The 18,168-nt window shown below is 38.7% G+C and overlaps 1 protein-coding gene across 2 annotated transcripts in view; it reads right to left on the bottom strand.

Moving 5' to 3' along the window:
• Positions 1–18,168, bottom strand: part of TUNAR (transmembrane neural differentiation associated intracellular calcium regulator) — a 158,739-nt gene that overhangs the window by 21,403 nt on the left and 119,168 nt on the right. The window contains exons 1-2 of one of the 2 annotated variants that reach the window (XM_085580684.1): positions 7,566–7,895; positions 7,116–7,410 (exon numbers count right to left, since the gene is read on the bottom strand). In XM_085580684.1, the coding sequence (XP_085436810.1) occupies positions 7,116–7,154 (39 nt within the window). In that variant the 5' untranslated portion in view covers positions 7,155–7,410; positions 7,566–7,895. Of the gene's footprint in view, positions 1–7,115; positions 7,411–7,565; positions 7,896–18,168 lie in introns of those variants that run through there. The other variant, XM_077783971.2, reaches the window with a different exon arrangement.

Raw genomic sequence — 18,168 nt, 5'->3', positions numbered from 1 at the left:
TCCAGCTGTGCCAGGTTTCAGGGCATTTTGGTGCAACCTTCCATTTGCTATGGAATGAGGTCACAGGACCCCAGACCAAATGTGTATGACATTACTGAAAATCTTCCTTATAGAAAGGTTTGATTTCCAGCTTTCATTAATACATATAGAGGACAAGTACTGTGTTCAGCAGCACAGAAACAATATTATCCTGAGGCCCACTGTGGTCATCCATTAAGAGCCACTTTCTAGAATTCTTTAAAAGCCTTCCTGAAAACCTAGCTTCCTCTGCTAAGTATTTTGTAGTGCTTCTGTATTCAGGGAAAAGTTACATTTATTGTGAACACCTGAACAGAAAATCTTTTACCCAGTGTTTTGTTTAGAAGCAAGGTAAAAAAAGGAATTCCAACACACAGCTCTTAGTCTTGTCATCAGATTTCCCATTCAAAATGTTACATGGTTTTGTTTTCAAATATTAGGCTTGTCTTTCTTACAGGAAATTTTCTGATATTCTTAACATAGTTCAGTAAAATCTCACTTTGCAGACAGTATTGCTAAGTTTTTAGATGTGTCAAAGTAAATTTTGACTCATCAAATGTATCACTGTTTCACATGGATGAGAAAGTGTTGCTTTGCAGTATCTAAAGACATGAATAAAATGATAAATCAAAAATTTTCATGATTAAGAAGTTAAGAATATGGACTGCATTAATATCCTCTGAGGCTCTTACAATGAATGAAATTTATTCTTCAGTTTTCATTATTTATCTTGATGGACTTCAGATGTTCTCCAATATTTTTCAGCAAAATAAAAACCATTTTTCCTGTCAAAGTTCAATAATTACGCAGCTATAATAATTAGATGTACTTTCCTGACTCCTAAGGTTGTGGGAAATATACAAATATCATAAATCCCACGGTCAGATCCTCAAAGGTATTTGGATACCTTACTCCCTCTGGCTTAAAAAATAACTAGAAGCCACGTGATATGTTAAGTTCTTAAGCACCAGCATGTGCTTGAACTTAAATACCTCTAAGTACTCTAATATCCAAGGTTCCATGGCAAAATTTGCCAGCTTAAGTAGGAAAGACTTTCAGAATTTCTTTTATGATAGTTACAGGTAACATTAGGTCTAGTTTAGTATGGAAGGCTGAGGCAGGCTGAAGATGACCCTCTGCACCATCACTGTGGATGAAATTAGAGTGCAGGTGATCCTCCTGGCTGCTGAGCTCTGTGCACTGGAGAACATTATTTTGAAGCAAGTTATGTAATTCCTTACTACAGTGGAGTATGTATTGACAAAAGCATTCCTTTCTAGCATTTTCCTATTATAAGCCTGTAAAAAGTTTATGTCAGAAAAAATAAAAGATTATACTTGGTGCAGTAAGGTCCATTTTAAGTTCTCTTCTTAACATTTCTCAGGAATAAAACTAAAGTGAGATGAGATTTCCAGTAAAGTACTGTTTTTAATCAGACTTTCATATTCTTCTACATAAATATGTCACTGGGTAATTGGGCAAGTCCTGTACTTGTCAGCATCCAGAGGCATTTAACACCTGGAGCTGCACAAATAGACTGATGTGAGGCAGATTTCTGGGATATTCTTCTGCAGAACTCGTTCCAAAACTCTGGCATATTTTCAAAAAGCTATTTTTCCTTCTTGACATGTAGAAATTTTTTCTGAGTTTGTATTAAAATGACAAGTCAGATTTCTTTTCACCCCAACTTGAGATGTAATTTTAGCAACTAAGTACTTTCCATGCAAACCATATTTTCATTTCTCATAAAGAGGATACAAAACTGAAAGATTACCTTGGACAGAGGAGGCATACCAGGGTTAATAATAATAATCACTGTTAGCTATCATATTCTCTCTTTAAGCTCTTTTTCCCACAACTACTGGATTCATAATGATGTGTGTGGATTCTAGACAGCAAATCATCAGTCTTTTTAACTGGATTTTCTCTGTGTTGAAATTTGATTAATTTACCAAAAGCCTTAAAAGCCAGTGCATAGCCCCACAGATGTCCCTAAACCCTGACAGCATAAACAGGTACATATGTACATCCCCCAGAACCTGTACGACAAGTTTAGGATATTTATATTTAGTAACTTTCTGTTTAATATAGGATCTACTTCCCCTGTGTAGCAAAGCAATTGCCTAATTAACAGTTACATCCAAACAGAATGGCTCAGGAGAGGAAAAAAGAATTTTTAGGACGACTGTGTCAGACTGGAAAGGAAGTATGCATCAGTAATTCCCTTTCACATTTGATACTTCAGCTAGTATTAACTTAAAAGTCCAAATATAAGCCATTAAGCAAAGAAATGAACAAAATGAAGACCAACCTTGCAGGGACAGTGATGAGCTGAGAATAAGGACATTTGGGTTCAATTCCGAACTCTTCCCTTGCCAGTATAGCTTTGGGCAGTTTCTTTGTTGCTCCCTTCCTTATCTATTTAATAAGGACATTTATACTAGATTAATTCTACTCTTTCCTGCATGCCTTTTGAAAGCCTCTTGAAGGCTTTTGTAGTAAAAAGCACTACTTCTGGTATCTGCAAAACTCAGGAAAATAGAGGCCTGCTTTTGTTGAAGACACAAGAAGAATTAAAGGAGGGAATCACCATCAGAGATTATGTTCTACCATAGGCCTGGTGAGAACTGCTGCTCAGTGTCAATAATATGGGGCTAGGCACTATGTAGTGCTAAAGATGACCCTTCAGAAAGCTTCTAGTAAAAGGAATAACTTGTGAGAGAGAGTAATTGGGACAGCTATAAGAGATCTAGTGAAAAAAATTCACAACAAAACACTTTCCTGTTAAAACAACAAAAAAAGCTATTGCAAAATTTCACTGCGAAAAACAGATAATCAGATTCAGTACAATTTCTTGTAACAAATGGGAGTCTGATTAGAAATGTCAGAATGAAATCTTGTGTCATTTTGACATCAGCATTTTCAAACATATTGATTTTTGGAACTTCTCATTTTGTAAAAATTTCAATTTTTTTTCTTGGTTTATGTAAAACACAGATGCTGATCTATAGAAATTACTTGACCAAGAAACATTCTTTCTGTAGACATTTACACTTAAATGACCAAACTTCAAGTTTCATTTTGGATTTGTTTTGGGTTTTTTTTGCAGGCCTTTCGAAAATCAGGTTTCTGCTGGATCTGGAATAAAGGCTTTCAGGAATAGAGGGACTGCTTATGTGCCACATTTTTCTTGACTGAAAATAATTGCTGCAGGTGTGGAAAATATTTCCACTGCTCAGTATAACTTCCCTGACAATGCAGATGGTTCAAGCTTTAACTCATACTGCTTATCTAAGGAAATAGTCCAGTAGACTGAAACAAAATACAGGTGTTCTCAGCATCAAACCTTTAAGCATCTTAAAAGAAAAGGAAATTACTAATTTTACTTGCTTTAGAATTGACAGAGAAAGCCAAATGCAGCAGCTGTGCAAGTTTTAAAATTATTTAAAATGTCACTAAAATGTCTTAAGTCACAGCAAATCATGAGGAGTAATGTATGTTAAAGAATATCATGTAAACCCTCCCCTCTCAAAATACACACTCTTTAGAAAAGAATCCACTATTCTCATGATGTATATTACAGGTATAAAATAAATAAATAAACCTATTACTGCATTCGTGTATTGGATGCATATTAAGTTGCTATGCTTGTTTTTTAATATTTATTTTTCTACCATAATCTTGTGGAAAAAAAATCCTATGCAAAAAGGAACTGTTCTTTATAAATGACAATTAATTAAATATTGCTTGTTATGTAATACATATCCTAATAATATAGACATTTATAAGCATGCAAAATTACACAGAGAAATAAAACCAAGATGATTTTATCCTTCCTACCTATATTCTGTAGCAAGTTTACTATAATTATGATTTCATATTTGGTTTCTATACTGTAAAGATAAATGTTCCTGGATCAACTAAAGAGCTAAACATCATGTATTAACAACAAAAAAAGAACATATTTAATGTAGTAAAAAGCTGGGTAAGTATCCTTGAACCTTATAATGGAGAGTATTTTGTAATATCAGTGATGTTTCAAATGAACCTAGGATGGGTACCTAGAAAAACTGACAATACCCAGTAGCAATGTTAATATTGTCAGAAAAATAATAAGGCAATGAATGTTTCCAATAAGAATACACCTTGTTTCATTTTGGAGGCCACTAATAAAGGTAAATTTTTGCATACTCTGATAATTTTTATCTAACAATCTATCTGTACAGTTGCATGATCTTTAAGAATGTAATTAACCTATTTTTCTTGCTCTAATTACAAGGCAAAAGATTTGCATAGGTAAAAAGAAAAATTAATTTGTTTAGAAGGGAAATCCAAATTTTGCCTGAAGCCTTATAACTCTGTTGCCATGACAATCAAAGAGCCTGGTCTTACAAAACCTTTTAGAATTTATCCACATGAGTAGTTCTTACTCTCTGTGCCATTGTTGACCTCTCCCATTGTGAGTGACCACCGTAAGAGATGGAGCCCAAAGTCATGGGCTAAATGAACTCAATATAGATTTTGTGGACATTTCTGGATGTTTTACAAGGGGGTTCCACAGACTTAGGGAGTGATACCTGCATATTATATATAAAGATAGGAAGGAGGGCTGGTTAATGAGGATGTATTGGATTGTGTGGTACCTGAACATGATGTAAATGGTGTAGAAAAAGGAATAGAGAATATGCTGGGTTTAGCTGGAGGGGAGTTAGTTTTCTTTCTAGTAATTGGTATGAGGCTATGTTTTAGCTATGTTTTAGAGATGTTTTAGCTCTTGTTGAGCAGAGCTTCCACAGTGAAAAGGCCTTTGCTGCCTCTCATCCCACCCCACCAGAGATTGGGCTGGGGCTGCACAAGGAATTGGAAGGGAACACAGCTGACCCCAGCTGACCCAAGAGACACTCTGTACTATATGGTGTCATATAAAACACATAAAACAGCATATTAAACAGGGGAAAGACAAAGGAAAAGGGGAGAAGGAATGTTCAAAATTATGCCATTTGTCTTCCCAAGTAACCATTACCCACAATGGAGCCTGGCTCTCCCAGAGGTGACTGAACACCTGCCTGCCCATGGGAAGTGGTGAATGAATTCTTTGTTTTGCTTTGCTTGAGTGTGTTTTGCTTTACCTACTAAAGAGTCTTTGTCTCACCCATGAGTTTTCTCACTTTTCCTTTTCTAGTTCTCTCTCCTATCCCACCAGGGGGGAGTGAGCAAGAAGCCCTGGAGTGTTTAGCTTCCAGCTGGGGTTAAACAATAATATTCATGCAAGTTGTTCCACTTATTGAATTGCTGATGTGAGGAGAGGTTGCAATGGGCAACTTGAATTTAGGATGCAGTCCTTGTTCACACAGAGAGTTGAGGGGATGAATTCTGCAAGTAAGAGATTCTTTCTGACAGTGAAGATGACATTTATGGGTTGTGTTATTCTTCCTTAGTTTTGCTTTATTTGTTCCTACACTAGTCACACATTTTAGATAGTGAAATACACAAAAATTCTGCTTCAATGCACAAGTGTATGTGTTTTGAACCTTTACTTCTAAAATCAAGTCTGATTCCTTTGAAGCCTTTTGAAATATTGTCACACTACAGTGTGTTTTTTCATCTGTGCTTCCTCCCGCTGCAGTGATTTGAAGAAGTTGCATTACCATTCTCTCTTTAAAAACTTCCTTATGGAGTCCTCCATCATACAAGTAGGAGATTTATTGGGAGCTACCACAAAATTACATCTTTTGAATGGTATTTAAGTTCTGATTCTTGTTCTTCAGTCCTGCTGTGGCCTGGCTTTTGTGATTTGGCTTTATTTATCCTTCCTGTCCTGAAAACCTGCTTCCAGGAACCTGTCATCTCCATACCCAGCTGCACAGTCCATGATAGCTTCCACACAAACCCGCTCCTGATCCGTTTCCAGCTCCATCAAAAGTGGCCATATTTCCAAGGGGTTGCCCTCAGAGTGGAGGCAGACCCTTACCACAGTTTACTCAAGAACCACTCAACTTTCCAAACTCAGTGATCAACCAGGATGCGTAAGAAAATACAAATGTTTCACATCGCCATGATCCACCTTTTAGTTCTACCCTTATTTCTGAAACAGAGACCCAAATAAACCAGTCTTCCTGGAAAAGCAATCTGCTCTTGTATCTCAGTTTATTAATTGTGCAATTCCTGATCTGCTAGGCAATTTCTTGACAATGACCCTAAGCATTTGTAAGTCAGGTAGTCCTTGCACTCCCCTAGCACCCTTCATCCAGGAAAAAAACACATTACAGGTATTAAGAAAAAATATCTTACAATGCCCACTGAAAGTATTTATAATAATTCTCAACACTTCTCTAACACACAGGAAAAGTTACTTGATGTGAAAACATCCAATAGTGGATTTGATTATTTTATGACCTAGGTGATAATTCACATTTTCAGCTTTCTGACTTGTGTAAGAGGATCTCTCTCCCACTATTTCTAAAACACAGCATCCAAGTCTGCACTTGGTTGTTGTTTCCCATGGAAACAAAATAGAATAAATCTTTTGTACCTGACAGTATTTCAGACATTCAAAACCTTTCTGTAGCTTTCATTTACTAAAATAAAATTACTCATTCTTGCATTGATATGGGATTTGTTTCACCTCCCATTTTTGCCTTCTAGTGGTCAGTGCACAACTGAGGTGCAGAGAAGGTATAGAACCACGACCCCAGAGAAACAGAGCAAGAGAAGGAAGAGGCAGGAGGAGGGGAATGGAGGGAGGAAGGGAAAAAGAGAGAGAAATGTCAAAACAAATTCCTAAACATCCTCTTTAGCATGGAAATATGTACAGTGCAGCTGCAGATGTTCCAGTTCAAGTGCAAATGACAGCACAGGTGTGCACAAACACACACACGCACGCACACACAGTCACAAAGCAAGGGAGAAAGACAGAAATGATCTTACAAAGCTGCTGCAGTAATCAGGACACTTGCTCCTGAAAAGAAGCATGCAAGCGAACATTCTTTTGTTACGTTTGTACATCTTTGCAATTTTCATTTACTATTGCTATTTTGTCATATCTATCACCACATCAGAAAGATAGTTATTATTAAAAGGAAGGAAAAAGGCCTTACCATGCAGTGCATCAGGAAGAGATGAGAAGCACAGAGCATGCTGCAGAGATTAAGCTCAGCATGGCATTCAGATATCCTTTGGAATTGAAGAAAATTGTCCAACCCATTCTTCCTAACAAAGCAGACAAGTTTTCTCTAGGCTTGAATTTTTCACCAGAAGACAGATCCTTACAGTGCATTATATTTTCTTCTTCAGGAAATATATTTCCTCCAGTTAAGTTTCAGCTCCGCAATGCCATTTCCAATCAGCTCTAAGAAGTTCTTCATTCCCAGACGTGTGGTGTCATCAGAGGGACTCCAAAGAAAATAAAGGAAAGAAAGAAAGAAAGAAAATAATACCTTACCAAAGCCCTGAAATTACTACACTGAAAAGGAGAAGATATAAAAATCCCACAACACCCCTGCATTTGTTCTATTGTTATCTAGGTGTTTCACAACAATCAGTACTACCTCTTAGGTCTCATATATGCAGTGCTGATCATTTGCAACCAAGGAAGAGGCAAAAACTTTCCCAATTTACACATGATGAATTTTCATTGCTGCTGCTCAACTGTGCGCTACCAAACAACCCTTTTCATCCTGAGGCGTCTTTAAAACCATCTGACAAAAAGCAGCTATCCCTTCCCCTTCCCAAAGAACATGAATATTAGAATTTCTAGAAAAGTGTTGAATAAAATCTGACAAATAACCAAAAAGTACAAATCAGATCTAAAAGCAAAAGCCTTGAAGCAGGAGGCTTCTTGAGCAACGAGGTACTTTGCCTGAAGAATTTGGGGACACACGCATTAAGTACCGTGGGGAAGCAGAAGAGGGAAAAAGAACGGTGGCTATCAGTGTTTGGAGAAGATGGGGTGGGACCAAATGGGTGTCAGGCAGGAGTGGGATCCTGAGTCAGCCTCCTGCCTGCTCGCCGACAGCAGCTCGGGCTTTCCCTGCACTTTCTGCAAAGCATATTAATTGATTCTGGTTGCTGAGCAACTAACTCTGGGGAGCCACATCGACGGCTCCGGCTCCAGCACAGCTCCAGCAGCAGCAGCAGCAGAGAGGGGATGCTCTCCCCCGCCTCTCCTCTCCTCTGCTGCTCCCGGAATCAGTCACCGTACCCGGCTGTCCTTAGCTGCCCTGCAGGGAACCTGGCAAACAGGAGCCCTCAGCAGGGAGGAGCCGGCCCGGCCTGCGCTGCCCGGGCCGCGGGCTGCGGCCACGAGAAACCGGCCCGGCAGGTGAGCCGGGGCGGTGAGCCGCCCTCTGAAAGCACTGGTCATCTGCAAGATGCTAAAGTGACAAGAAAGTCCCGTGGTTATCACAGAAACATAGAATATCCTGAATGGGAAGGGACCCAAAGGGATCATCAAAGTTCAGCTCCTGGCCCTGAACGGGACATCCTCAGGAACCCCACCATGTGCCTGAGAACCTTGTCCAAATGCTTCTTGAACTCTATCAGGCTGATGCTGTCACCACTCTTCTGGGGATCCTGTTCCAGTGCCCAACCACCCTCTGGGTGAGGAACTTCCTAATATCCAATCTAAACCTCCTCTGACGCAGCTTCATGCCACTTTCTCCAATCTTATGTGAGTTTCTAGTTGAACATGTGCCCACTTAAGCTCAGTCCCTGCAGTAACAGCAACTATTGCTTATTCCTGACCTCTTTATCATGTTGAACTTCAGGCAGAGCAGACACTTGTCTGGCTGGAAGGGTGCACTCTAAACCAGAACCACTATGCTGAGGAATTGCCTTGGCATCTTTGACACTGGTTTTGATACAAAAGGGATGCCTCTGACAAAACCTTATAATTGCTTTAACTGATACATTTAAGTTCCAGGGAAGAGCAAAGCAGCAAAGAGGTAATTTAGTTTTGATCCACAAAAGAGATGGGATAACTGAATAACTGGAGCTGGCTCAAAGGGGTTTCTCCTAGAGTGCCTTTACTGATGGCCCAGTAGGAGCAACACAAGATTTCTGCAAGGTTGATGCCAAGGGGATAGACCCTGAGCAGGGCCTGACCCCTCCAATTTGTGGCAGGGTTTCCACTGTCTTCTGTAACTATTTATCTGAAAGAATGCCCCAAAACACCACAGTGCCTGAAAGAGGACATTTCCCTTGTGGTGTATAAACCCTTAGTCAGATCATGGCATTTGTTCAGCACTGACTAAGCTGTCTTTCTGTTGCACAGGTAAGATGTAAGGAAGGAAAAGACCTCAGGATTTCTCTCCCTGTGACCTGGCAGTAAGTACAACACTAGCTCTTGGCCAAACTGCTCACGCATGATTACTGTCAAAGATCTGAGCTAGATCAGCTCTTAATTTTGTTATAGAGCTAGGATAAGTTAAAGGGCAAGGCCCTGAGAACTGCCTTAGCTTGCAGTCACAGAGTAGAATTACCAAATTCTCCCCTTGAAAAACTCCAACCTATATCTAGTAAGCCCTATCTAAGTGGCAAACACCAGGTCTTTGTGAAGAGGGACAGATTATCTTAAGGAAGAGAGTTACTTTCCTGGCAGTACTTGAGCTGCACCACACTGCTTTCATGCTTTATAAAGATCTACAGTTTAGCCTCATTTTCTTAGCAATGCTTCACATATCTTCAAGCTCAGGAAACCATGAGATCCTGTTAGCAGAACTGCTGTATGAAGCAGATTACAGAATATATTCAGTTCATCCAATATGTTTATTGATATGAGTATATACTGGGAATTCTTTATCCCCCAAGTACAACATCCAGAGAAATACTGGAACATTTAGACTAAGGGAACAAAGAGAGGTGGAGAGATTTCACAAATTCTTTCAAAGAAATTATTAAGTCTATATGAATGGATTTCACCAAACCCATAGTAAAGAAAGATTTATTTCAGCATGATAAGTTGTTGTTGTTTTATCTTTCCACCATTACTCCTTTACATTCATGCTGGTGCCTGTTTTTATCCCCAACAGTACAATATTTAAAAAATGTGACAACAAACTATTAATATTTTAATGTGCTTTGTTTTGTACTTTATTTTTACAAGGCAGAATGCCAAACACTGTTGAAGTTCTTTGTAGTGGAAAAAATATCATTAGAAGTTTTAGGGAAGGGCAGTTTGAAGGGCAAAACAATAAAACAAAACAACCATAGAAATAAAGCTAAACAACAGGTAGTTTCAAAATGAAGCAAACTAGTGTGTAAGAAGGAGCTATCAGATTATTAAAAAAATTTAAGAGAGGTAGGTTTGGAGATGTCAACATTTGTGCAACTTTTTAGTGTTGTTTTTTTAGAGAATGCAAGGCTGCTTAGATAAAATTCAGTATCTTACAGAAAGCAAATACAGTATCCCTCTTTCACTTACACAAGACTTGAATTTAATCTCATAAAAATGCTTTTTATTATTCATTTAAAAGGATGACTAATGCATATGTTCTACGCCTATTCCATTTTTTATGTGTCTTTTCTCACCTTTATATCCTTTCAATAGTAGCATTATCCTCTGTGAGAAAATAGATGTCCTGTGAGCCTAAGGTAGGACCAAGTCAGCCGCCATGCCCCGAGGGAATGGTACAGCTGGTGTCCCATAAAACCTGGCAGCACTCTCCATGGTACAGCCCTTGATCCAGTCAGGATCCCCGCTGCGGGACCTGGGCACCAAAGTGACTGGGACGTGAAACAAGCCATGGCTCCGGCTTGGGCAGAATCCCATTTCTGATCTTAGACTCTATTGCCAGGACCTGATAGTGAGAGAAAGTCCCCAGGGAGACAAATGGGAAGAAAAAAGACACTTTTGTCAATATGTTCTAGTCCAGAGTGTAGGTAAGGGCCAAGTGGAGAGATGGCATTAGAAAAAGGCAAGTGAGTGCTGCAGCAAGCACGAAGTGGTGGCTGAGGCCAGGGAAACAGTGCCTTTCTCTGGAGCCTGTGCTGCAGGCACAGAGGGCACAGGGTGGATGGGCTCCTTACTGTGCTGGGCAATTACTCTCCTCTACCCTGAATCACAGCAGAGGCCCCTGGCCATTCGGGAGATGGGGTCACAGACCGACAGACATTTAAACATTTGAAGCAGAAAAATCTCTTGGGAATTCTCCCTGCAAGCCAGGAGCAGGGGAGACCAGAGAGCTGGAAGCAGAGGTGCACCAGCCTTGCTCTCTGTGTGCTCAGGCTGCTTCTGCAGTGCCTGGCAGCAGCAGGTGCAGGGCACCAAGTGACACGGGAAGCCTCCCCAGCTGCCCCAGCTGCCTGACACGGGATGGTCCAGACACTGAAAGCAGATGAAACAGCTGCTTGCCAAAACATTAGCCTTCATCACAATCGCAGCTTATTACTAGGAAGACCACCATTTTATTCCTTCCACGCCACACCTTTCCAGAATCTGTGATTTGAGAAGTGAATTAGATTTTTAAATGCAGTATTGTGTGTAATAGATACAGTAATTTTAACAGAACTGCAAAGATGTGCCCAGATAACAAAAATTATTTCACATATGAAATAAAATGTATAATTCAATTATTAACTAAATTTTGATTAAAAACTGGTGAAAATTATTTGCAAATAAATGTTCTGGGCATGTTTCTCATTTTGACCTTTCAATATCCTGTGTCACATTTGTTATTCGGTCAATTACAGCACAAACAACTAAATTGATTTCTTGCCTTTTTAGTTTAAATGCCATAATACATGCAAGAGAGTCTGAGCTTCAGTGAGTATATTTCCAGGTCATTAATTGAAAAATCTAATCATAAGAAATAGACTTTTATTAAAAAAATATCCAAAGCATACAGAGGATGTACACATAGTACCATCTATCTGCAGAATATTTAGCATTCCTAAACCCTATTTTTAACATATTTTAAATATATTATTAGTGTAATAATTATTTTCTATATGGCAACTGGTCTCTTTCTTTTCTGTTTTCCATCAATGCAAATCAGACTAGGATACCATAGTTGTCAAAAACTTACAAGACTAAGAAAATAGTATGTGGTAAATAAATAGTAAATAAAGCCAGTAAAATGAAAAGCCTCTATGATTTGTTATTCTCTTTCTTTTTAAATAAATGATACTTTACTATGACTCATCTTCCAACTTATCTGCCGACTAAAGAATGATAAAAGGTTACAGCTTGTGTTTGATAATTGTTGGGTTTGTTCATACTTTCATAAGCTAGTCTGAAATAAATACTAGTGGGTCTGACTTGTATTTCATTTAAGGAAAAGTAAACCTCTTACATTCACTGATTTCAATGAAATCACCCTTAATTCACATCAGTGGAGCGAGTATAATCGATTGCTGTACTAATTTTTGTTCATTGCAGAGTTAGCTTCAGTTTAAATTTGTTATGTACCAGTAATATAGCTCTGCCTACTTATATCACCCTAGGTCTAAAAATAACATTTCAATACTGCTGGATCAAAAATGTATGCACAAAAATTGTGACTACCTGGCTATGAGCACAGCCATTTTCATTGCAGAAAATATATACACTAAGCATCTTTGTTTCTTTAGAAAAAGAAAATCTGTTTTGAAATTAACTTCTTAGCATACAAATGAAATATGAGTGATTTCAACCCATTTAAAAACGGATATCTTGAGCTAGACTTCCATTTTGTACATGCATTATGCTACGGCAGTTGTATTTTTTGGGGAAAATCATTGATATTGAACATAAACTAGATGTCAAAATAGAGAGTTTTATCCTAATCCTCTGAAACAGGGAGAAAGACGCTCCTTGATTTCTAAGGGAAGATGACTGAGCTGAGTTCTTAGGAGACTACTCCAGTCTCAGGCAGAAACTGCTTAGCCTGTTGCACCAAATAGAGGCAGCCTTGCCCCTCTAGAGCTGCTGAAATGAGCAAGTTCTGTGCTTACACTGAACCACTCCAGAAGACAAGTACTGTGTTCTGAGAGGCGATGATGTGTTGGCAGTGCTTGTGCTCAAAGTGGAATCTCATTAGAAAAGCAGTAATCTTGCTGTAGAGCTGTGCTGTAAGATAGGACATGCAACACATGAATTCATGAATCCCAAGGGTGATCATCTGCCTGAAATTCTTCTCTAGATAAGCATGTTCACACGTGGCAAAAAAAGCTCTCAAGCAGCAACAGTTATTACTGCTTAATAAATATTCACATTATTTCTCAACAGGCAATATACCCACTGGGCAAAAAAAATAATAGCATGCTAATGAAAGATTAGACAAACATGGGCTAAATTAGTCTTACTACAGTTCTGTTAAGCTTTTGGGTGTGTATTACATGACATTACTATTTAATACCGTAGAACAAAAATTTCTTTCTTTCTCTCCTCTTTTTTTTCCTTTTTTTTTCCCCCTTTCTTCTTTTTATTTGTTGTTTGGTTTTGTTGGTTTTTTTTTTTCCTTTAGCAAAAGAGGTAGGGGTTTTCTTTAATGGATTAACTTCTTCTTACTTTTCTTAAGTATTAAGAAAAGTAACATAACCTGAATATTTATCTGATTCACACCTAAACCTCTCAATTACTACACAGGATGCTGTTAGAATTAATGTTGCATAGCAGCCAAAGTAGTCCTAAACATTATTCAATACTCCAAAGTATACAGTATGGGTGTTGTCATGATACGGCACAGCATTTGAATAAACACACCTTGAGGAATGTGACAGAAGCCAGATTTAAGCATCTGCTGGCATTTCTATTCTGGAAACAGCTGATCTCCAGAATACCAGTATTCTGACTGGTAAAACCTCTCAAACGCCTCTCATTCTTTGCTTCACATAAGACTCAGCAGCTGGTTTGGTTTTCTTTTCACCACTAGCAGAGGTGTCTTTGTAAGCATCCTTCTGGTGAAAATCACTTGCAACAGCTCAGAAAGTCTCTTCAGTTTAACAGAGAATACCCCTTAGCTGTTGGGGGAAAAATCTCCATCAGCAATGCTCTTTTAAGTCCTTCCTAAATAGTCACTCCATTGATTGGTATTTTTAAACCTTTACTGATGAATAAAGTCCTGGTATTCAGAAGGAATCCACAGAGTTAAATTATACCAGCAAAATACACAAATATAGATCCACAAGGTACTCTGAGCTACCTCCTCTTAAAAACAAAAACAAAAAAATGAAACAAAACCAAGCAAAACAAGACAAATCAAAACCAACCAGAACATGTTAACTCTTTATGATATATCTGTTTCTTAAATATTCCAATTGCTTTCAGGCTTTTCCTTGGAGCTAGTGTCTGTTTAATTAATTAATCACAGTATTTGCACATCTTGAATGCTTTGTTTTAATGTCTCACTCCCTTCTGTGGATATCTCAGCTGTGAGATTTTAATGAGAGCCATTTCTCATGTTTTTATGCAGAATTATTATACAGAGGAGAAAGTGATAATAACTCAGTCTTCTCTTAATTACACTTCTAATTATTCTTAGAAGTTTATTTATAATTGTGTCTGCCAGCAGGATTTGTTTCAATTATCATATCCAGATTGGAAATGTAGCTTAAATTAATTCTTTCTGTAAACAAGAAGTATAAATATTTATTTTTAACTCAAAATTCTTCCTTCTCTGATAGTCATTCTTATAAATAAAAATCTTTGAGAATCATGTAAAATTTTTGCCCTTCAATACTAATAATACATAAGGTAGCAAATGTTCTCAGAGGACCAAAAAAACTTAATTAAGACAAGACCTATTTATGGCCAAAGGGTCTTTTTTCTTTCCGTAAATGGTAATAAGGGCTTTTATGTTAAAAGTCTTCAGATAGGAAGCCTCACCTCTAGAGGCACAGCAATGCCATTACTCAAAGAGAATAAATGTTCTTTCAAGGGTGAATGGGAAAGAAATATCTATTTTTGATGCTGTTACATTCCCACTTGCAAGAAAGGAAACCCCTTGTTTACCACAGTATTTCTACAATAACGCAAACCTCATCTGAAAAGTAAGCTGCCCAAAGATCTCAGATCAGTAAATCCTGTTTTCAGGGAAAAACTGTTCAACAAAAATAATCTTTAGAAAGTACAATCTTATACATGTTATTTCATTTTTCATATTAAAAAAATATTTTAACCACAGTAATCAATCTAGAAGTAATTATAGGACAACTGAAAGATATTTAGAAATGGATATTTCAGTATGCACAGATGGTTGATATACACATTCTCTTCCAATAATATTAAATGTACAAAAGTTAGGGATTAATTTGGAGTGAGAGTCATATCTTGGCTATGGAAATAAATAATAGCTATTGTTAGGTAATGGCTTTGTAACCCAACAGACAGAAAATGACAAGGTGCTATAGTGCTTGTTTAAAATCCAGAGACAAGCAGCTCGCCTTCATATCAAACGTGTTTCCCTTCGACAGCGGTCCCCTGCAAGCCCCTGCTCCCCCAGCAAAACGAGCACGGGAAGAGAAGCCTGTGAGACTTACCTGCTTGCCTTCAGAAAATGAAGAAGTTTAAAGCATCAAAGTTCTCGTGACAATCAGCCACTAGCACTTAGCTTATGAGGAAATAATTACATTCTTCCATCTTTTAGCTTTCTCAGTAAGTGAAAGCTAGTGATGGATGCCAGCAGCCTCGTTAAAATATCACTGTAATCCGTTCAAGCTCTGGAGATTGCTTAGAAAACCAAGTCATAAACATGCAGTGTCTCTGGCTTCACAAGCAGCTCAGCCTTTTCCAGGCGTGTGCACGTCTTCCTTTTCCAGTACTGTACTTCGCAGAGCCCTCGACCTAGCTTCATCTGAGTAGAAAGAACACAGTTGTTGAAAGCAAACCCTATCTGAACAGAAGTGTTCTATGGGTTTGTTTTCTTACATCAAATAGTTGTTATTTTAGGAAAGGAGACACCCTTTATGTTTTTGGTTCCTACTGTTTCCCTCATCAAGAAAATAATAATAAAAAAAGCTTCAAATAGAAAAGCAAGAAGCAAAGAAGAGGATACAGCAGTTCAAGAAGCAGCAGGCAAGGATGGGTGTCTTGTGATTGCTTTGAGTTAATACTCCTCAGGGGGAGTTGAAAAAAGCACAAATACAGCAAAATCTGTCTTACAGAGTAAAAATCTGTTGTATAAGCCAGACTCTGGCAAAGTAAAACAGCATGTGCATTTACTCTATTAATCTCATGAATGCCATAGTGCAAAGAAAATTGGTAGCTTTCTGTTTACTAACAGCAAACAGGTAGGAAAGAGGAAAGAAAATTCAGTATGCATAACTTCTCTAATTGTTTCTGCTCTCCTGAGAAATGTATCAGATCTATTGTGAAAGCTGTATTTATCAGTACCACAGAACATTTTCTCATTATCAATATTTTCTGGAGCATATGTGGAGGATGAATAATTAAGAGTGCTGCATCCCTGAGATGAAAACAGCACATTTGTGACTGGTCCTCCAGGAGCTTAAACGTAACAGGTCTTTGGGCTCTCTGGAAAATATGAACATGAAGAACAAGAATCATAAGTACTGAACACTTTGGAGTAACTGACCTAATTACTGGCATCAAGTGATGGGAACTTCAGCCTAAAAACCTTAATTCAAATCTCCCTGAAGCCCATTAAAATAGACTGAGAGGTTGTGGATGAGGACCTTTGCCAGCTGGCTCCTTTGTCCCTGGGCATCAAAACACAGCTAGATCACAAAATCACCAAAAACTACTTGGAAGGAGCTGGTTGAAACCCTGCTCTGACCTGAAGTTGTCCTGGATGTGACAGTGTGATGCTGGGTCTGAATCTGCTCAGATAATATATGCAGCATAAACACATGCCTGTTCCCTTCAGGGCCAAAAAGAAAACAGTCCATTTATTTGTATGATGAGCCCAGTCACAGACCAAAATGCCACTGAGCCAAATGCTATTCAAGCAGAAAACAAAGAAACTCCTCAGCTGCATGAATTTACTGTCCAGCTGTCACCTTTCATACTTTCCAGATGTACTACCCACCTGCAGTGCCACCAAATCTTGCAGAACACAGCGTTCTTGACTTTAAAGCTTTCTAGTTATTAACCCAGCTATATTTTGGGTCATTTTTCCTGTTAGCAGAGCTTGATCTAGCCCTTTCCAATCAGTGAAAACATCATATTTTGAAAAAAACCAATTATTTCCTGTTTCCATTGCACCTTGTTGTTAGAGGTGTTGGAATCAAAGTGTTTTATACACTGAAAATATGGGGGGAAAAGAAACAGACCCATGTTTCATATTTAATCTCTGAGGAACTGCACATGCCAGATACAGCAAATACCACATCCTTGGCACAGAACAAATTACTGACAGCTCAGGGCTTTGCCTCAAAATGCTGTAGCACTTAGTTTGTGTATTCCTTTCTTTTCCATAGTCACAATTCTGCATTTTGCTGCAATCTGAATATTCTAGGCTTACATGTTCGTGGAAAACTGTCTTCCATTTGAGGGAGCTTTGGGGGCTGATCCTGTAGGGGAAGCATTTGCTCTTATGTGCCTAAGCATTAGATATGCTGACTACTCTCTTTCTATAACTGATACCCAGGTGGAAGGCAAATACTCTTTCTAGATGCACAGTAACCCCACTGATTCTGGAATAGCCACAGATAGGAAAGTGAGAACACAGTTTTTTGAGCATTGAATTAAAAATCCCAGCCACAGCCCAGTCCAGCAACTTTCAGTGACATCTTGAATTGTATTAACTCCATTCAGACCCTACTGGGTCCCTAAGAAAATTTCACCTCTTCCTTGTCAGCTTTGCAATTTGGTTGGGTGTCTGACCCTTCCCTCTGGCACAGGGCTGCTTTCCAGAGCAGCACATGCAGCACCCCTGAGATGGAAAGGCAGCAAAGCAGCAATTGCATCATCTAACACAGCACATGCAAGCAAACTGCACTTCCACCCCCAGAGAAGCTGCCACTGGTGCAGCATGCAGTGCTTTGTGCACACCGACAGCCACTGGCCTGAAACTACAGATCAGGGGCTACTCCAGCACTGCCACTGCAATAAAATCTCTGCTGTTATATGGCAGAAATCTCAATGCACCTCCTCTTTTCAACTCACATTTGACTTCTAAATAAGCTGGCAATGCATTGTGTATTTTTAGCATGCCCAGGGTTCCTATTTTGGGTTACCAGCCGGAGAAATCATTGAAGAGGTCTGATGTTGAA

This window comes from Lonchura striata, chromosome 5 (assembly GCF_050655825.1).
Source record: "Lonchura striata isolate lonStrDom1 chromosome 5, ASM5065582v1, whole genome shotgun sequence".
NCBI classification, from domain to species: Eukaryota; Metazoa; Chordata; class Aves; order Passeriformes; family Estrildidae; genus Lonchura; species Lonchura striata.
This window is presented reverse-complemented; position numbering and strand designations above follow the sequence as displayed.